The sequence below is a fragment of the Schistocerca piceifrons genome, chromosome 6 (assembly GCF_021461385.2).
Source record: "Schistocerca piceifrons isolate TAMUIC-IGC-003096 chromosome 6, iqSchPice1.1, whole genome shotgun sequence".
Classification (NCBI taxonomy): Eukaryota; Metazoa; Arthropoda; class Insecta; order Orthoptera; family Acrididae; genus Schistocerca; species Schistocerca piceifrons.
In genome coordinates, this window is record NC_060143.1 from 18,964,494 (window position 1) to 18,986,409 (window position 21,916).

At 45.6% G+C, this 21,916-nt stretch overlaps 1 protein-coding gene across 1 annotated transcript in view; it reads right to left on the reverse strand.

The window, feature by feature from the left end:
- The window catches only part of LOC124802820 (translation initiation factor IF-2-like), a 183,507-nt gene that overhangs the window by 32,680 nt on the left and 128,911 nt on the right, over positions 1-21,916 (reverse strand). The window contains exon 3 of the mRNA XM_047263825.1: positions 15,067-15,556. Within this exon, the coding sequence (XP_047119781.1) occupies positions 15,067-15,556 (490 nt within the window). The remainder of the gene's footprint in view (positions 1-15,066; positions 15,557-21,916) is intronic.

Consider the following 21,916-nt stretch of genomic DNA (forward strand, 5'->3'; position numbering starts at 1 on the left):
CACGGATGCACGCCAAGACCGTAGGATCCTACGCAGTGCCGTAGGGGACCGCACCGCCACTTCCCAGCAAATTAGGGACACTGTTGCTCCTGGGGTATCGGCGAGGACCATTCGCAACCGTCTCCATGAAGCTGGGCTACGGTCCAGCACACCGTTAGGCCGTTTTCCGCTCACGCCCCAACATCGTGCAGCCCGCCTCCAGTGGTGTCGCGACAGGGGTGAATGGAGGGACGAATGGAGACGTGTCGTCTTCAGCGATGAGAGTCGCTTCTGCCTTGGTGCCAATGATGGTCGTACGCGTGTTTGGCGCCGTGCAGGTGAGCGCCACAATCAGGACTGCATACGACCGAGGCACACAGGGCCAACACCCGGAATCATGGTGTGGGAAGCGATCTCCTACACTGGCCGTACACCACTGGTGATCGTCGAGGGGGCACTGAATAGTGCACGGTACATCCAAACCGTCATCGAACCCATCGTTCTACCATTCCTAGACCGGCAAGGGAACTTGCTGTTCCAACAGGACAATGCACGTCCGCATGTATCCCGTGCCACCCAACGTGCTCTAGAAGGTGTAAGTCAACTAACCTGGCCAGCAAGATCTCCGGATCTGTCCCCCATTGAGCATGTTTGGGACTGGATGAAGCGTCGTCTCACGCGGTCTGCACGTCCAGCACGAACGCTGGTCCAACTGAGGCGCCAGGTGGAAATGGCATGGCAAGCCGTTCCACAGGACTACATCCAGCATCTCTACGATCGTCTCCATGGGAGAATAGCAGCCTGCATTGTTGCGAAAGGTGGATATACACTGTACTAGTGCCGACATTGTGCATGCTCTGTTGCCTGTGTCTATGTGCCTGTGGTTCTGTCAGTGTGATCATGTGATGTATCTGACCCCAGGAATGTGTCAATAAAGTTTCCCCTTCCTGGGACAATGAATTCACGGTGTTCTTATTTCAATTTCCAAGAGTGTATTAGAGTGCTGCATGACCGAGTAAGCGAGCACAAAATACGAGATGGGGCGAGCACACCCTAACTGAATAGGCTGTCCGCACTAGTTCTAGTGACCGAGCATAGATGCCGTGACCGAATACGTAGCTCGTAACTTCAAACACATTACACGTGTCATTATCCGTGTGAGACTGCAGCCAGTACGGGCTTCTCGTTTGTGGTGTCTCTCTCTCTCTCTCTCTCTCTCTCTCTCTCTCTCTCTGCAATCATGCAGTGCGAGGAAACCAGTGCAGTAAGACGTAAGATTGAAATCAATGTTTACACATTGAAGAGACGGGAAGGTCTAAAAAGCCAAGTACGGAGCATATTTTTGGTGGCTGTAGACGAAAACAGTGCGTCTACTGGATGCGTATCGTGCATAAACTGCTCCACATTATTGTGTTTCCAATCGGGAACCACTCATTTAAAGAAACACAGTTGCAAGAAACCTCACAAAGATACAGCTCCTTCAGGAATACAGGCAGTAATAAAAAGTAGTATTACAGCAAAGTGTGTTGCAATGTGTGCTAAAGATATGAGACCTTTTAATGCTGTTTGCGGTGAAGGTTTCAGAGAACTAGGCCAAGAATTAATACATCTAGGTGCGCATTATGGAAAAGTTAACGTGGCAGATGTCATGCTACATCCCTCTACTATAAGCAGACATGTCAAAGAACAAGCTGATGCAATACAGTATAATGCCTTCTGTTATTGCGGAAGTTATTAATAAAACACTTGCTGCGATAGTTGATATGTGGACCGATTCGCATAAGCAGGTGCACTATTTGACGCTTACATCTCATTACATTAACACAGATTGGTCTCTTCTGATCAATGTTTTATTTACAACAAAATTCCCTGACGTTAGGAATACGGGAGTAAATACTATAAAAGAAAGTGCTCTATGAATTTAGCTGATTAACGTACCCGTTCTTGGAAACGTTACTTTTGTATTAAAAGAGAGAGAGAGAGAGAGAGAGAGAGAGAGAGAGAGAGAGATAGAGAGAGGCGTTGGATTTGTACAGTAAAGTACAGTGTAGTGAGCCGGGGCGAGGCGAGGTGAGACGTCAGCTGTGACCGGTCATTCTCGGTTATCCGCGTGTCCGGAATCCGGACATCAGACACGGGGCGAGTGCGTGGCCGAGCCGAGTCGTATGGGGCCGGACAAGAGCGGCTCGGTCCTCCCGCCAACAGGCGAACCGTGACCGGTCAAACATGGAGCGTTGCAGCACTCTAGTACATATAGTCTGCGGCCGAGAGCTCGGCTCCAGTTCACCACCGGCAATGGAGGGTGAAGCTTTGACAATGCCAGCCACTCGTGCTGGCGAAACGTCAGAAAAATCATTAGATGAACGTCGGCCGAAGAACCCGAGACAGAAGCCAATAGGCAGTTAGTTCACGTGCGTCAGGTGTGACAGCCGTGGATGGTCTCCCTGAAAAAAATGGTTCAAATGGCTCTGAGCACTATGGGACTTAACAGCTATGGTCATCAGTCCCCTAGAACTTAGAACTACTTAAACCTAACTAACCTAAGGACAGCACACAACACCCAGCCATCACGAGACAGAGAAAATCCCTGACCCCGCCGGGAATCGAACCCGGGAACCCGGGCGTGGGAAGCGAGAACGCTACCGCACGACCACGAGATGCGGGCGGTCTCCCTGACCGCTGCAACTCGTGGAGCTCCGCCGAACCGTCTTCTGATGACCTCACCCTCCGTGCCCAGCGACTAAGAGCACTTCTGCCGACAGCAGATGCTCCACAGACTTCACACAAACGTCTGTGAATATTCCCCACAGTTTCTTTCTCTGCAGTGAGAAATTCAATGATGGCACTTTGCTTGTAACGTACATCGCCTACTGATGCTATTCTGAAACTGTCCTGCAGCTACGCTATCTGTCGGAAGTGACGGAAACTTGGCGTGCTCACTCCGGAGACTTCGAATAGTACACAGGTAATGTTTCGCATTCGTAACATTGTTTCCGGCTGGAAAAAAATGCGGTGCATTACTTTCTGTTCAACCCTCGTATACAGAGAGTTGATCCACTTCAGGAGACCAGGATCTAGACGATTTTCGCGTAACCAACATTGATAATGGCACGATATCGGTCCCAGGGAGTCCAAGACTTTCGAGAACGTTTTAATTTGAAGTTCTAAGTCATATAACAAACGACGAAAGTAATAATTTTTTCGCCGGCCGGGATGGCCGAGCGGTTCTAGGCGCTACAGTCTTGAACGGCGCGACCGCTACGGTCGCAGGTTCGAATCCTGCCTCGGGCATGGATGTGTGTGATGTCCTTAGGTTAGTTAGGTTTAAGTAGTTCTAAGTTCTAGGGGACTGATGACCTCAGAAGTTAAGTCCCATAGTGCTCAGAACCATTTGAACCAAAAAATAATAATTTTTTCGTGTGATATAAATACAAATAAACAAATTTGTGAGTTTTTTCCTTTGCTTCTACTGTGAAGCCTTTCTTCTTACAAAAATTTCAGCTTCATACGTCGACGGTTCCGAAGCAAACGGTGTCTTAACAGACTGGCGGACATGTAGCCTGATATGAAATGATAAAAAATATTTTTCGTGTAATATAATTATAAATTAACAACTTCAGATTTTTTCCTTTGCTTGCAGTGTGAAAACTTGCTTCTTGGCAAATTTCATGGTTCCGGGTCAACGGGAAGTAACCTGTAGGTTTTAATGAGTAGGTTTCCATGAGTAACAAATGTCCGGCGCACATGCCCGTATCTTTTGGTTGTATTGACTAAGCACCTAACATTTATCACACCTCCAAGCGGCTACACACCTCAATATGTGACATAAATTTCAGCTTGGTATATCTGCCCGTTTCTGATGAAAAAAGGTCTTAACAGACGGACAGACAGACAGTTAGATAACAAACGACAAAAATTGTTTTTCGGGTGATATAATTACAAATTCACAAATTTAAGATTCTTCATTTACCTGTACAGTGAAACCTTGTTTCTTGGCAAATTTCATGATTCTAGGCTAACAGTGACATAACTTGCTGTATCTTTTGATTGCATGGATTTATAAGTCAGCCGTGCGCGGCTCGTGTTCATGCCATTTATTGTTTGCCATCTTCTATTACGGTACTGCCGCCCCGTTTCCTTATTCCATTTACTGGCGTCACTAACTTCCTGCCTTACTTGCCCGTGAGCGGCAGCAGCTGCGCGTATCGATAAGTGCATTGTCGTACCATCTCTGGAGCGACCGATAGTATTTCCGGGTCGTCGTGTGTCTGGCGGTCAGTTCGGGACGGACCAGCAGTGCAGTCGGACGCAGCAGCAGTGAAGTCGGAGGACGAAGCGCCGGTGAGGCGCCGACAGCCAGTGCTCGCCGGCCGCTGGCGACACACACGAACTGTCCTACGGAGGGAGATTGGAGCTGGACGACCGTTGGTTGGTCGTTCGGTTGGTCGTCTCATCGGCCGACGTATACATGATCCTTTCACCATTTCCGGGTCTGGGCAGTCGGCCTGTTAGCGTGGAGCAGCGAGGAATTCTCCGCGGGACGTGGTTTTGCCGCGGCCGCTGGCGGTATCTTCGCGTGTCAAAGTGTATGGGGCTGTTCCAATTGCTACGAGGTACGTGGCTCACCGACCCTGGACACGGAAGTTAAGTTTTGATTTAATCTACCACCACGTCAGGACTGTTTGTAGGGCGGCTGTTAGAAATAATATATGGCGTGTTATAAAATTTTGTAGAATGTAGAAACACTTCCCGGCCGATGCACCATATGTGGGGCGGCTGGTAGGACTAATGTTGTTATATAAAATGTTTGAATTTAGAAACACTTCATTTCCCGGCCGATTAACCATATGTGGGGCGGCGGGTGGAATTAATTGTTATATAAATGTTCCTATTATTTATGCTGTCTTTTGCCGTTCTCAACACTGGCTCTCTAACTACAATATTGGCAACCAGAAAGTGATTAGCAAAACGTGAAGCCTGTAATTAGAATTCCTAGTGCCCACTTCATCTGAGAAATACACTTATAGCTACAGCTTATAGCTCTGAGAAATTAGATTGTCTGGGATTCATAATCAAAAACGATTTTCTAAAAATAGTTCAGTATATTCTGAAAGTCACACATAAAAAAAAAGAATCCACACAATCTAACTAACAGAGCAGTTCAGAGTCTAATGCGCTGATGCAACTATAACTGTCCAAATTAAATGTTTAAGTGAATGCTCGCCATAATTTGATGATAATGTTCATCAAACGCCACGCTAAATAATGGTAGAATGTCTGTCCCGCGGCGGCACGTGAAAATACGACATACGCAAACTGACGATGGATAATTAAAGTCATCCCAGAATTAGCACTTCACTCGAAAATGATTTCATGATTACGCGTAACTTAATACGGCATCCGAGGCTGTTTATAGCAATGATACCGACGCGACGCGACTCCCGACACAGGTGGTGTGCTATTAGCGTCTGGAGAGAACTGTGGCCTTCCTTCCTCGCGCAGCGTTCTTATATATAAAGCCGCGGTGCGGACGGCTAAGGGAACGCCTGATCAAATCGGCTCTCCCGACTAGCCGCTGGGCTAGTAATGCACCACATTAAGTTACCGAATAAATCATAGCTTCTTTTGCTGATGGCCGATGAAGCTCTCAATTTAAATGTGCATTCAGCACACAGGTAAGTAATCATAATAAAATTTTGATGTGGCTAAGTTAAATATTTTGGGCGAGAGAATTAATTTAATTACACTGCACGCAGTAGACGAGCTCTGAACTGGCCCTTTGGAGATACACTATCGCTATAGTTTTTTAGGTATTCAAATGAAACTTCTCACATCTTCATAGTTATAGCGGATCTCCAATCTACTTAAATACAAACATCCTAGCCTTATTTATTAGCCTACTTAATCTATCTTGCTTCCTTAAGTTTTAAGACAAAAACCAGAAAATCATGAATTTCCACTAAAATCTTAATTTCTGAGATCCAGAAAACTGTTTCTATTAAATAATTATGGAAAAGGAATCTAAATATAAATTTTTAAATCTCTAGCTCTTTTCTGTTGCGCCAATGATTTTTACAGAAAAACATCCAAATTTCGAAAATGGTTAAAGTTACTGAACATAAATTCAACACATGTTAATTTAGTATTACTCCTGACATGCTAGAACCGTTTCAGGTCATTTGCTTGATTTTTAAAGTATTGCGCAACATTTATGACGTCAGAGCTAGTTACAGCGGACTAGGCTGGCACACAATGGAAAGACTGCTGTGAATTTACTACGGCGTGAGTAGGCTGCTTCCCTACATGTTCAGATTGTGTCGTTTGGAGTTCGTTGTCGGCTGTTTGGATGTTTCCGTGAGTAACAATCTAGTTTTCAAGTTGGGAAATTCTAGCCAACCTCCGGTGGAGTTTCACTGTATTTGGTTATTTGAATTGAAGTGCACCAGCGGAATACTGTGCTTTGTGGCCGTTAACGTTCCGGTTACCTGTCCTGGCCGTTGGCGTAAATTTCAGGCGGTATAGGTTCCTCATCGTGTTGTTGCTGTCCAGCTCGGTGTGTAGTTTGACAGCTCCATGTGTGATTGGTTGTGGGCGCCAATATCTTCCATATCGCTCTGTTGAAATCCCTGTTGTGCCCCGGTCGGGTGAGGTGGAAGTTATCTTGTCGGTCGGTGCGTTGACTGTCGGTCGGTTGGGTTGTCGTTGGATCGTCAGTGGTTGGCCCGACTCCCTGTCTCTCCTAAGCGAGCGTTAGTGTTTGAATTCCAGGCCGACCCTCGAACATTTGAGCGCCATTGGGTGTACTGCCTTTTTATTGTTATTGTTGTTACTGGCGGCCGAAGACTTCCGGCATAAGAAGTCAGTCTCATTCTCCCAACGGCCTTGTCAAAGAGGGCGGAGGAGCGGATAGAGGTTCAGGGCACTCTCATGTCCTAGGGGTGGGAAATTGCCCCTAAAGGCGGAAGAATCAGCAATGATCAACGACATGAGGATGCAGAAGGCAATGGAAACCACTGCATTAAAGACACGTAACGTGTATCCACAGGACATGTGGCCTGTAATTGAAGAAGTGTCATGATGATCTCTCCATTGGCAAAAGATTCCGGAATAGTCCCCCATTCGGATCTCCGGGAGGGGACTGCCAAGGGGGAGGTTACCATGAGAAAAAGATTGAATAATCAACGAAAGGATAACGTTCTACGAGTCGGGGCGTGGAATGTCAGAAGCTTGAACGTGGTAGGGAAACTAGAAAATCTGAAAAGGGAAATGCAAAGGCTCAGTCTAGATATAGTAGGGGTCAGTGAAGTGAAGTGGAAGGAAGACATGGATTTCTGGTCAGATGAGTATCGGGTAATATCAACAGCAGCAGAAAATGGTATAACAGGTGTAGGATTCGTTATGAATAGGAAGGTAGGGCAGAGGGTGTCTTACTGTGAACAGTTCAGTGGCCGGGTTGTTCTAATCAGAATCGACAGCAGACTAACACCGACAACGATAGTTCAGGTATACATGCCGACGTCGCGAGCTGAAGATGAACAGATAGAGAAAGTGTATGAGGATATTGAAAGGGTAATGTAGTATGTAAATGGGGACGAAAATCTAATAGGCATGGGCGACTGGAATGCAGTTGTAGGGGAAGGAGTAGAAGAAAAGGTTACAGGAGAATATGGGCTTGGAACAAGGAATGAAAGAGGAGAAAGACTAACTGAGTTCTGTAACAAGTTTCAGCTAGTAATAGCGAATACCCTGTTCAAGAATCACAAGAGGAGGAGGTATACTTGGAAAAGGCCGGGAGATACGGGAAGATTTCAATTAGATTACATCATGCTCAGACAGAGATTCCGAAATCAGATACTGGATTGTAAGGCGTAACCGGGAGCAGATATAGACTCAGATCACAATATAGTAGTGATGAAGAGTAGGCTGAAGTTCAAGACATTAGTCAGGAAGAATCAATACGCAAAGAAGTGGGATACGGAAGTACTAAGGAATGACGAGATACGTTTGAAGTTCTCTAACGCTATAGATACAGCAATAAGGAATAGCGCAGTAGGCAGTACAGTTGAAGAGGAATGGACATCTCTAAAAAGGGCCATCACAGAAGCTGGGAAGGAAAACATAGGTACAAAGAAGGTAGCTGCGAAGAAACCATGGGTAACAGTAGAAATACTTCAGTTGATTGATGAAAGGAGGAAGTACAAACATGTTCCGGGAAAATCAGGAATACAGAAATACAAGTCGCTGAGGAATGAAATAAATAGGAAGTGCAGGTAAGCTAAGACGAAATGGCTGCAGGAAAAATGTGAAGACATCGAAAAAGATATGATTGTCGGAAGGACAGACTCAGCATACAGGAAAGTCAAAACAACCTTTGGTGACATTAAAAGCAACGGTGGTAACATTAAGAGTGCAACGGGAATTCCACTGTTAAATGCAGAGGAGAGAGCAGATAGGTGGAAAGAATACATTGAAAGCCTCTATGAGGGTAAAGATTTGTCTGATGTGATAAAAGAAGAAACAGGAGTCGATTTAGAAGTGATGGGGGATCCAGTATTAGAATCGGAATTTAAAAGAGCTTTGGAGGACTTACGGTCAAATAAGGCTGAAGGGATAGATAACATTCCATCAGAATTTCTAAAATCATTGGGGGAAGTGGCAACAAAACGGCTATTCACGTTGGTGTGTAGAATATATGAGTCTGGCGATATACCATCTGACTTTCGGAAAAGCATCATCCACACAATTCCGAAGACGGCAAGAGCTGACAAGTGCGAGAATTATCGCGCAATCAGCTTAACAGCTCATGCATCGAAGCTGCTTACAAGAATAATATACAGAAGAATGGAAAATAATATTGAAAATGCGCTAGGTGACGATCAGTTTGGCTTTAGGAAAAGTAAAGGGACGAGAGAGGCAATTCTGACGTTACGGCTAATAATGGAAGCAAGGCTAAAGAAAAATCAAGACACTTTCATAGGATTTGTCGACCTGGAAAAAGCGTTCGACAATATAAAATCGTGCAAGCTGTTCGAGATTCTGAAAAAAGTAGGGGTAAGCTATAGGGAGAGACGGGTCATATACAATATGTACAACAACCAAGAGGGAATAATAAGAGTGAACGATCAAGGACGAAGTGCTCGTTTTAAGAAGGGTGTAAGACAAGGCTGTAGCCTTTCGCCCCTACTCTTCAATCTGTACATCGAGGAAGCAATGGTGGAAATAAAAGAAAGGTTCAGGAGTGGAATTAAAATACAAGGTGAAAGGATATCAATGATACGATTCGCTGATGACATTGCGATCCTGAGTGAAAGTGAAGAAGAATGAAATGATCTGCTGAACGGAATGAACAGTCTAATGAGTACACAGTATGGTTTGAGAGTAAATCGGAGAAAGACGAAGGTAATGAGAAGTAGTAGAAATGAGAACAGCGAGAAACTTAACATCAGGGTTGATGGTCACGAAGTCAATGAAGTTAAGGAATTCTGCTACCTAGGCAGTAAAATAACCAATGACGGACGGAGCAAGGAGGACATCAAAAGCAGACTCGCTATGGCAAAAAAGGCATTTCTGGCCAAGAGAAGTCTTCTAATATCAAATACCGGCCTTAATTTGAGGAAGAAATTTCTGAGGATGTACGTCTGGAGTACAGCATTGTATGGTAGTGAAACATGGACTGTGGGAAAACCAGAACAGAAGAGAATCGAAGCATTTGAGATGTGGTGCTATAGACGAATATTGAAAATTAGGTGGACTGATAAGGTAAGGAATGAGAAGGTTCTACGCAGAATCGGAGAGGAAAGGAATATGTGGAAAACACTGATAAGGAGAAGGGACAGGATGATAGGACATCTGCTAAGACATGAGGGAATGACTTCCATGGTACTAGAGGGAGCTGTAGAGGGCAAAAACTGTAGAGGAGGACAGAGATTGGAATACGTCAAGCAAATAATTGAGGACGTAGGTTGCAAGTGCTACTCTGAGATGAAGAGGTTAGCACAGGAAAGGAATCGTGGCGGGCCGCATCGAACCAGTCAGTAGATTGATGACCAAAAAAAAAAAAAAAAATAAATTGTATGACTTCTAGCTGATTTTTTTTTTTTTTAAATTAAGGTTGTTTGGTCTTAAGGCGTAAGATTCTTTTGGCCTTCAGCCTGATTTAAAGAACTGTTTCACGTAACACATTGGGCGTTTTAAAGGTTTTAATGTTGTTGAATTTTTAGTGTTAGGCCTTCAGCCGATTTGAATTTAACTTGTTTGCTCTTGAAGTGTCTGGTTCCTGGGGAATGAAGAACTGTTTTAAGATAAGGCTTTGCCTTTAAAATTTCTGTTTTGGTTGAGTTTTGCCTAATTAAGAACTATTTTACGTAAAGCCTTTGCTTTTTAAAAAAATTAATGTTGTTTAACCTTAAGTGTTGGGCTTTCAGCCGATTTTGAATTCAAATTATTTGTTCTGAAAACCTCAGATTCTTTGGGACTTCAGCCTAAATAAAGAATTGTTGTAAGATAAGGCTTGCCTTTTAAATTCCTGATTTTGCTTGCGTTTTAAGTTATTGGCCTTCAGCCGTTTTTAAATTAAAGTGGTTTTCAGCCAGTAATTAAGTCCCAAAAATTAAAGCTGTGTGTTAAAAAAAATTGGGCTCTTGTAATGTTTGATCAAATAATAAAATTGTATGTTCGAGTGTAAAACTGACAGCCCTTAATTTCGCCCCTTTCCACTATTTAAACTACCTTTCCTGTCCTGCGGGTTAAGCAGGGTGTTTCGATAATCTTCATTTTCTACATCGCCAAGCGACCGTGATCTGATAAGAAACGGCAAAAATTTTCGTATGGTGCAGTTATAAATTGATGATTTTCGGATTTTTTCCTGTGGTTGTAGGGTGAAGCCTTGCTTGTTGGCAAATTTCATGATTCTAGGCCAATGGGAAGTACAGTTGAGGTATCAGAATATGTAACGTAAATAGCTGTAGTTTTCTAGTGCATTGACTTAGAAGCTTCACTTTGTTACATCGTCAAAGGACCGGATACCTTAATATGTGAAATAAATTTCGACTTTATACGTTTACCCGTTCTTGAGAAAAAGCGTTTTCAGCAGTCGGATAGAGAGACAGCCAGAAGGACAGACGTACAACAAAGTGATTCTATAACAGTTCCTTTTATTGCCGATTGAGGTACGGACCTGTAAAAACGAAGGTGGATTTGTGTTTTATAGTTTTCTTACATATTCAGCAGAAATTGGCGATTTGTCTGGAGAACTGAGGGTCTTCTCCTCAATTCAGATAGGTACCTCCTCATGAGTTTTGTGATATACTCAGCTAATCTTCAGTATTCTTCTGTAGCACCACATTTCAAAAGCTTCTATTAGCTCCTTGTCTAAACTGTTTATTGTAGATGTTTCACCTCCATATATGGCTAAACCCTATACAAAGCCTCTGATCACATACCTATACAAAATACTTCATACACGGCTACAGCCCATACAAATACTTTCAGAAAAGACTTCCCAATGCTTAAATCTGTATGCAATGTTAACAAATTTCTCTTCTTCAGAAACACTTTCCTTGCCACTGCCAGTCTACACTTTATGTATCCACTCAACTTCAGCCATCATAAGTTATTTTGCTGCCCAAAAAGCCAAACTCATCTACTGCTGTCAGTGCCTCATTTCTTAATCTAATTCCTTGAGCACACCTAATTCAATTTGATTACATTCCATTACCTTTGTTTCGCTTTTGGCGATGTTAGTCTTTATCCTGCTTTCAAGGCACTGTTCATTCTATCCAGCTGTTCTTCGAAGTCCTTTGCTGTCTCTGACAGAATTACAATCTCACTGCCAAACTTCAAAGATTTTATGTCTTCTCTCTCAACTATAATTCCTACTCCAAACCTTTCTTTGTCATGACTGGCTCTCCCCTGGCTATCAGTAGTTTCGACAGAATGTCTTAGCTCCTGGGGTCTGATTTCGGCTTAGGTGTTTCAGTGTTCTGGCAAATTATTCTTGCAGTATCATATCTCCCATCTCCTCTTCCATTTCCATAATATTGTCTTCAAGTATATTTCCCTTCAGTAGGTGATCTATATACTCCATCATTTAGCTTCCCACTCTTTGCTTAGGACCGGTTTTTCATCGAAGCTCTTGATATTCATACTGCAGCTTCTCGTTTCTCCAAAGGCCTCTTTAATTTTCCTGTGGGCAGTAACTACACTCCTGGAAATTGAAATAAGAACACCGTGAAATCATTGTCCCAGGAAGGGGAAACTTTATTGACACATTCCTGGGGTCAGATACATCACATGATCACACTGACAGAACCACAGGCACATAGACACAGGCAACAGAGCATGCACAATGTCGGCACTAGTACAGTGTATATCCACCTTTCGCAGCAATGCAGGCTGCTATTCTCCCATGGAGACGATCGTAGAGATGCCGGATGTAGTCCTGTGGAACGGCTTGCCATGCCATTTCCACCTGGCGCCTCAGTTGGACCAGCGTTCGTGCTGGACGTGCAGACCGCGTGAGACGACGCTTCATCCAGTCCCAAACATGCTCAATGGGGGACAGATCCGGAGATCTTGCTGGCCAGGGTAGTTGACTTACACCTTCTAGAGCACGTTGGGTGGCACGGGATACATGCGGACGTGCATTGTCCTGTTGGAACAGCAAGTTACCTTGCCGGTCTAGGAATGGTAGAACGATGGGTTCGATGACGGTTTGGATGTACCGTGCACTATTCAGTGTCCCCTCGACGATCACCAGTGGTGTACGGCCAGTGTAGGAGATCGCTCCCCACACCATGATGCCGGGTGTTGGCCCTGTGTGCCTCGGTCGTATGCAGTCCTGATTGTGGCGCTCACCTGCACGGCGCCAAACACGCATACGACCATCATTGGCACCAAGGCAGAAGCGACTCTCATCGCTGAAGACGACACGTCTCCATTCGTCCCTCCATTCACGCCTGTCGCGACACCACTGGAGGCGGGCTGCACGATGTTGGGGCGTGAGCGGAAGACGGCCTAACGGTGTGCGGGACCGTAGCCCAGCTTCATGGAGACGGTTGCGAATGGTCCTCGCCGATACCCCAGGAGCAACAGTGTCCCTAATTTGCTGGGAAGTGGCGGTGCGGTCCCCTACGGCACTGCGTAGGATCCTACGGTCTTGGCGTGCATCCGTGCGTCGCTGCGGTCCGGTCCCAGGTCGACGGGCACGTGCACCTTCCGCCGACCACTGGCGACAACATCGATGTACTGTGGAGACCTCACGCCCCACGTGTTGAGCAATTCGGCGGTACGTCCACCCGGCCTCCCGCATGCCCACTATACGCCCTCGCTCAAAGTCCGTCAACTGCACATACGGTTCACGTCCACGCTGTCGCGGCATGCTACCAGTGTTAAAGACTGCGATGGAGCTCCGTATGCCACGGCAAACTGGCTGACACTGACGGCGGCGGTGCACAAATGCTGCGCAGCTAGCGCCATTCGACGGCCAACACCGCAGTTCCTGGTGTGTCCGCTGTGCCGTGCGTGTGATCATTGCTTGTACAGCCCTCTCGCAGTGTCCGGAGCAAGTATGGTGGGTCTGACACACCGGTGTCAATGTGTTCTTTTTTCCATTTCCAGGAGTGTATCTTCTGCCTAGTGATATACACTTCTAAATCCTTAAAAATCCCCTAGGTTACATAATTCATTCCAAGATTAGTCTCATGCACATGACAGTCTGTCAGAAAGACAATCTGCTTTCCGTTATGAAGCCGGCCGCGGTGGTCTAGCGGTTATAGGCGCTACAGTCAGAAACCGCGCGACTGCTACGGTCGCAGGTTCGAATCCTGCCTCGGGCATGGATGTGTGTGATGTCCTTAGGTTAGTTAGGTTTAAGTAGTTCTAAGTTCTAGGGGACTGATGACCTCAGATGTTAAGTCCTATAGTGCTCAGAACCATTTGAACCATTTGAATCTGTTATGAAGGTTGTAGCCTCTCCACCGAAAATTTTAAAAGACAATATTTAATAGAAATGGGAGCCAAACGTAACCTCCCTGCAATGAAATGTACTGACAGAGGCAATAAAAATGTGAAATTCGCAATCTGACCCTGGTGTAAGCTCTCACGAAAATAATGAGACAATTTAATGCTAATGAAACTTCAGTGATAATGATAACTCAATTAAACCGAAATATCGGTCTTTGGCCCTGTGCAAAAATCAGAATTAATTTCTTACCTCAGTATAACTGCATGTCAAATTTCTGCTCTTATTGTTGGCCACGGCTTGGAGGAAATGCATTGCAAATAATTTTTTTTTTTTGAAATTTAACTGAAACTTTACTTTAAGGGAAATGGAAGGAAATCGTTGGTTCAATTAAATGGTTTTTTTTTTATAAATTTGCTTTGAAATCAAAATTATTATTGGGGCGATTATTGCACAAATTAGTTACAGTTAATTTACATTATTACCTGAGCGCATTTAAAAATAATATACCTCGTCCTGTATCTTGACCAGAATGCCATGTCGACGCCCACCGACTCCTCACACACAACTGCACTCGACTGCTACTACCGACATACTGCACTGCTCACAGACTGCCCACTGACAGGGACTGCTCGCAACTGTACTGCACGACTACTAGACGCAACTACTCGCAACTGAACTGAGCTACTGCTACCGACAGAGTGCTGCTCGCAACTCTCGCGCGGTCAAGCGCAGACTAACTACGATAAAAGGCTCTCTGGTCAAAGATTTTATCATGCCTCACCATCGCTGCTATGTTACATACGTGTTTCAAGGTCAGGCTCCGTCTATGCAAGTGGGATTTTATTAATGCCATAACATTTTAGTATACCGAGTAGAATTTTGTAACACGCCTATGATTGTGTCTAATATCAATTGCAGGGTTGCACTGTAACTAGAGAAAGTTATACAAGATACTGATTTGTTGTTCAATATTATCTGTCAACTACATGCGCAATGCCAATACTGTGAGCTCTGTTAATAACATTTAATTCCCTGTGGATCTCTGCTTCAGAGAACTGATTTTTAATTTTCCTCATTTTTTTTTCTTTTAAATTTTTGTGCTGGAAAGTTAAGTTTTAACTGACAGAGAACCCATCGCGGCGGACCAGTTGCTCGCTGGGCTGCAGAACGAAACAAATGAGTGTGCGCGGGTGGGTGTGTCGGCTCGCTCGCCGGCCTCTGGCGCCCGCCCCGTCCCTCGCCTCGCGCCCCACCCCCGCCGCTGCCGCCGCCGCCGCCGCCGCCGCCGCCCCCGCCGCCGCGGGCCTTGTCAGGCGACAGACGCGGCGGAGACAGGCCGACGGCGCGTAATTGCGGCGTCGGGACGCCGGGCCGGGCGGGGGCGAGCGGGCAGCAGGCGCCATCGCAGGCGTCGGGGAGCCCGCCGCCTGACTCAGCGCCGGCGCTCAGTGGCCTCATTAGCGGGAAACACTTTTCGAGCCGCGCCGCGCGCCGCACGGCGCTCTGTTTGCCACGCCCGGGGCTCACGAGTCGTGACTCGGAGCGCCGACCGCGGCCTCTGTGGCAGGTGGCTCCTCGACCCTTACACTGCTGGGTGGGCACTGTGGAGTCACCCTGCACCCCGATTCCTCGCCTTAGTGACGAGAGTGCTGACGAAAAAGTGAGGCACCTAGAAGGCGTGGTCGGATGTCGTTGTAACTCCGTACACGTACACACTTGCAGCATTTGTGTACATGATTATAATTTCAATTCTATGTAACACGTATAACAGCCACCAGGGGACATTCGTGTTGCTCGCGTTCAGCGTCGTTACCAAACATACACTACTGCCCATTAAAATTTCTACACCAAAAATGCAGATGATAAACGGGTTTTCATTGCACAAATATACAGGGTGATTCAAAAAGAATACCACAACTTTAGGAATTTAAAACTCTGCAACGACAAAAGGCAGAGCTAAGCACTATCTGTCGGCGAATTAAGGGAGCTATAAAGTTTCATTTAGTTGTACATTTGTTCGCTTGAGGCGCTGTTCGCTAGGCGTCAGCGTCAGTTGATGCTAAGATGGCGACCGCTCAACAGAAAGCTTTTTGTGTTATTGAGTACGGCAGAAGTGAATCGACGACAGTTGTTCAGCGTGCATTTCGAACGAAGTATGGTGTTAAACCTCCTGATAGGTGGTGTATTAAACGTTGGTATAAACAGTTTACAGAGAATGGGTGTCTGAGCAAAGGGAAAAGTTCTGGACGGCCGAGAACGAGTGATGAAAATGTAGCACGCATCCAGCAAGCATTTGTTCGCAGCCCATGGGGCACTGAGAATCCGCGGGAAACAACTCAGTATGAACGTGACTCGCCTAAGCTGAACGTTTTCTGTGCCATTTCAGCCAATAAAGTTTTTGGTCCCTTTTTCTTCGAAGGTGCTACTGTAACTGGACTACAGTATCTGGAGATGTTAGAGAATTGGCTGTTCCCTCAGTTCGAACAAGAAGCACAACAATTCATATTTCAGCAGGATGGAGCGCCACCACATTGGCACTTATCTGTCCGTAACTACCTGAACGTCAACTACCCGAGGCGATGGATCGGCCGCCAGGCAGCCCGTGACAGAGCACTTCATCACTGGCCTCCAAGAAGCCCTGATCTTACCCCCTGCGATTTTTTCTTATAGGGGTATGTTAGGGATATGGTGTTTCGGTCACCTCTCCTAGCCACCATTGATGATTTGAAACGAGAAATAACAGCAGCTATCCAAACTGTTACCCCTGATATGCTACAGAGAGTGTGGAACGAGTTGGAGTATCGGGTTGATATTGCTCGGGTGTCTGGAGGGGGCCATATTGAACATCTCTGAACTTGTTTTTGAGTGAAAAAAACTTTTTAAATACTCTTTTTAATGATGTATAACAGAAGGTTATATTATGTTTCTTTCATTAAATACACATTTTTAAAGTTGTGGTATTCTTTTTGAATCACCCTGTATTATACTAGAACTGAAATTACATTTTCACGCAATTTGGGTGCATAGATCCTGAGAAATCAGTACCCAGAATAACCACCTCTGGCCGTAATAACCGGCTTGATACGCCAGGGCATTGAGTCAAACAGAGCGTGGATGGCGTGTACAGGTACAGCTGCGCATGCAACTTCAACACGATACCACAGTTCGTCAAGAGTAGTGATTGGCGTATTGTGACGACCCAGTTGCTCGGCCACCATTGACCAGACGTTTTCAATTGGTGAGAGATATGGAGAATGTGCTGGCCAGGGCAGCAGTCGAACATTTTCTGTATTCAGAAAGGCCCATACAGGACCTGCAACGTGCGGTCGTGCATTATCTTGCTGAAATGTAGGGTTTCGCAGGGATCGAATGAAGGGTAGAGCCACGGGTCGTAACACATCTGAAATGAAACGTCCACTGTTCAAAGTGCCGTCAGTGCGAACAAGAGGTGACCGAGACGTGTAACCAATGGCACCCCATACCATCACGCCGGGTGATACGCCAGAATGGCGATGACGAATACACGCTTCCAATGTGCGTTGACCGCGATGTCGCCAAACACGGATGCGACCATCATGATGCTGTAAACAGAACCTGTATTCATCAGAAAAAAAGACGTTTTGCCATTCGTGCACCCAGGTTCTTCGTTGAGTACACCATGGCAGGCGCTCCTGTCTGTGATGCAGCGTCAGGGGTAACCGCAGCCATGGTCTCCGAGCTGATACTCCATCCTGCTGCAAACTTCGTCGAACTGTTCGTGCAGATAGTTGTTGTCTTGCAAAACGTTCCCATCTGTTGACTCAGGGATCGAGTCGTGGCTACCCGATCCGTTACAGCCATGCGGATAAGATGCCTGTCATCTCGACTGCTAGTGGTACGAGGCCGTTGGAATCCAGCACGGCGTTCCGTATTACCCTCCTGAACCCACCGATTCCATATTCTGCTATCAGTCATTGGATCTCGACCAACGCGAGCAGCAATGTCGCGATACGATAAACCGCAATCGCGATAGGCTACAATCCGACCGTTATCAAAGTCAGAAACGTGATGGTACGCATTTTTCCTTCTTACACGAGGCAGCACAACAACGTTTCAGCAGGCAACGTCGGTTAACTGCTGTTTGTCTATGAGAAATCGGTTGGAAACTTTCCTCATGTCGGCACGTTGTAGGTGTCGCCACCGGCGCCAACCTTGTGTGATGCTCTGAAAACCTAATCATTTGCATATCACAGCACCTTCTTCCTGTCGGTTAATTTTCGTGTCTGTAGCACGTCGTCTTCCGGGATGTAGCGATTTTAATGGCCAGTAGTGTAGTAGATTATAGAGGGCATCTCTCCTGTCATGAGGTGCATTTCCTCTGGAGTTTCGGCAGAGATTTGCAATTCCTTTTATGCAACGTGTTACTGGATTTAGCATTAACAAATGCTGTTCATCACGTCTTCTATGCGACACCTAGCGTCGACGGAAAGCGTCGATTTGTTTCTGATGCCAAAAAAAAGTGATTTTACGTGTCTGTTCCACGCGGTCCCATATCAGGCTAGAGCGATATTCGTTCCATCGATGTGTACTGACAGGGAGAGCAAAACATGAAATGACCAGTTACTCCAGCAGCGACAGTACTCTCCTGGACCACGGCTGACTGCTGCGGCCATGCAGTCGCTGCTCAGTCGCTACTAGAGTGCTGATCATTCTCCGTGTTTTACTGTTCCTGTTAACACACGCCGACAAATGTTATAGGCCTTCTATTGTTCGTGATGTTTATTAACGACATAGGAGACAATCTGAGTAGCCCTCCTAGATTGTTTTGCAGTTGATGCTGTCATTTACCGTCTTGTAAGGTCATCAGATGAGCAAAATAAATTGCGAAATGATTTAGATAAAAGTGCGAATAGTCAGAATTGATCCTGAATAAAGGAAAGTGTGAAGTTATTCACTTGAGTACTAAAAGAAATTCGCTAAATTTCGATTGCGCAATAAGTCACACAAATCTTAAGGCTGTAAATGCAACTAAACACTTAGGGATTACAATTAGAAATATCCTAAATTGGAACGATCACATACATAATGTTTTGGGTAGAGCACATCAAAGACTGTGATTCATTGGCAGAACACTTAGAAGATGCAACAGCTCTACTAAAGAGGCTGCTTACACCACGCTTGTCCGTCCTATTCTGGAGTATTGCTGTGCGGTGTGGGATCCTCATCAAGTGGGACTGACACATGACGTCGGAGAAGTTCGAAGAAGAGCCGCTCGTTTTGTAATATTGCGAAATAGGGGAGATAGTACCACATACATAATACATGGAGTGGCAATCATTAAAACAAAGGCGTTTTTCGTATGTCGGGATCTTCTCATGACATTTTAATCACAGTTTTCTCCTCCGATTGCGCGAATATTCTGTTGGCACCCACCTACATAGGGAGAAATGATCATCACAATAAAATAAGAGAAATCAGGGCTCGCACAGAAAAATTCAAGTACTCGTTTTCCCCGCGCGCCGTTCGAGAGTGGAACGGTAGAGAGACAGCTTGAAAGTGGCTCACTGAACCCTCTGCCAGGCACTTTAATGTGAACAGCAGAGTAATCACGTAGCCGTAGACAAAACGAATAACACTCTAATTTTTTAAAACATCGTTGGAGAAATAAGCGATCCCAATATTTGATATTATAACAGGACGCAAGGCACGTTTATTAAAAAGAGGCCGGTTTCGATCATCACGTGATCATCTTCAGACCGACAGCCATAATGACGCAAACGGCTATACATGGAGGGGGAAGCGCTGACTGAAGTCCTGCTCCATGCTCAGCCATTATCCATCACTATCGTTGTAGGTCTGAAGCTGATCATGCGAAGATGGAAATCGATCACCTTCTAATAAATGTGCCTTGCGATGTAGAGTTTAATTTCAAGGAATTACGCTCTACACCAGCCTGGGACAGCTCTATCGAAACACCACGCAAAATCTCGAATTAAAAATAATTTTGTTTGTTCAAATGGCCATGAGCACTATGAGATTTAACGCCTGAGGTCATCAGTTCCTTAGAACTTAGAACTACTTAAACCTAACTAACCTAAGGAAATCACACACATCCATGCCCGAGGCAGGATTCGAACTTGCGACCGTAGCGCTCGCGCGGTTCCAGACTGTAGCGCCTAGAACCGCTCGGACACGCTGGCATCCCATTTTGTTTGTAAAACAAAACAAAGCGACACATTCCGTCGACGCTGGGCGTCGTATGAGAGATACGATCAGCAACATTTGTGTTGGACTTACTCCAGCCACCCTCTCTGAGACAGCGTTATCAGCGTTCGACGGCGTTTGACCGCGGCCTCATTGTGTCTCCATTTGGCCAGCTGATGAAATCGTGCTGTGCCCAGATCTGGGGGCCATTCGGATGCTGCCCAAAGCTAGACCGCATGGGAACGAGACGGCAGGCTCCGCTGTACCACGAATGACCACTATAGGGCAGGATCGCCGTATCGTTTACTGTCGTAGTCATCCACATGTGCATCTGCATGAGAACAAGTAATTAGTAACAGTAAGTATAGACAAGGATTTCTATGGATTCATTGTGACAGACAGTTTTGAGAAATACTTTTTATCACGTTTTCTGAAAACTGTCTTGATCAGCTAGCTCGGTGGCCCACACGCAACGCAAGTATCTTAGACCTTGCAGCTACAAATTGGTCGGGGCTTATCGACGGTATCATTACAGAAACGGGAATTACTGACCATGATGTTATTACAGAAATTACGCATACGAAAGTTAATAAATCAGTCAAAAGGGCTAGGAGTGTGTTTCTGCTGGGTATAGCAGATAAGAAGTCATTAACATCTCACTTAGACAGTGAACTGGCATCACTTAATTTCAGTAAGATAGACATAAAGGGATTACGGGCAAAGTTCAAGCAGATGGAAAATTGGTGGGTCCCCTAGAACTTAGAACTACTTAAACCTAACTAACCTAAAGACATCACACACATCCATGCCCGAGGCAGGATTCGAACCTGCGGCCGTAGCGGTCACGCGGTTCCAGACTGTAACGCCTACAGCCGCTCGTCCACCTCGGTCGGCGGAGAGTTATGTGCTTAGTAAGTGGATAAGGAATCGAAAACACCCACATTGGTTTGATAACGAAATTCGGAAGATCCTGAGGAAGCTGAGGCTGTTGAACTCTCAGTTAAAAGAGAACGCACAAATGACGACAATCAAAGATTGGTAGAGATTCGTGCGTCTGTGGAAAGATCTATCCGTGAAGCATACAACTAACACCGTCATACCTTACCAAAAGATCCGGCTGAGAACCGGAGAAAATTCCGGTCCTATGTAAAATCGCTAAGCGGGTGTAAGGCTTCCATTCAGTCCGTTGTTGACCAGCCTAGTGCGACGGATGAAGATAGCATAACGAAAGTCGAAATTTTAAATTTCGCGCTCAAGAAATCGTTCACGCAGGAGAACCGTTGAAACATACCGTCATTTCACCATCGGACGGACTCCAGTATGGAGTACATGTAATAACCATCCCTGGTGAAGAGAAAAAAATGGAAGATTCGAAAGCATACAAGTCACCAGGTTCGGATGGAATCCCAATGCGGTTTTACAGAGAGTACTCTACGGCTTTGACCCCTTACCTGGCTTACATTTCTCGCGAATCTTTCGCCCAGCACAGAGTTGCAAGCAACTGGAAGAAAGAGCAGGTGACTCCTTTACATAAGAAGGGTAAAGGAACGGACTGGGGAAAAAGAAAGACCAGTGACCCTAACTTGGATTTGCTGCAGAATCCTTGTACATATTCTCGGTTTAATAAAATAAATTTTCTTGAGACTGAGAAGCTTACGTCCACGAATCAGCATCGCTCGTGCGAAACTCGGCTTGCCCTTTTCTTATACGATATATTGCGAACTACGGATGAAACGCCACAGGCAGATTGCATATTTCTAGTTTTGCGGAACGCATTGGACACGGTGCCCC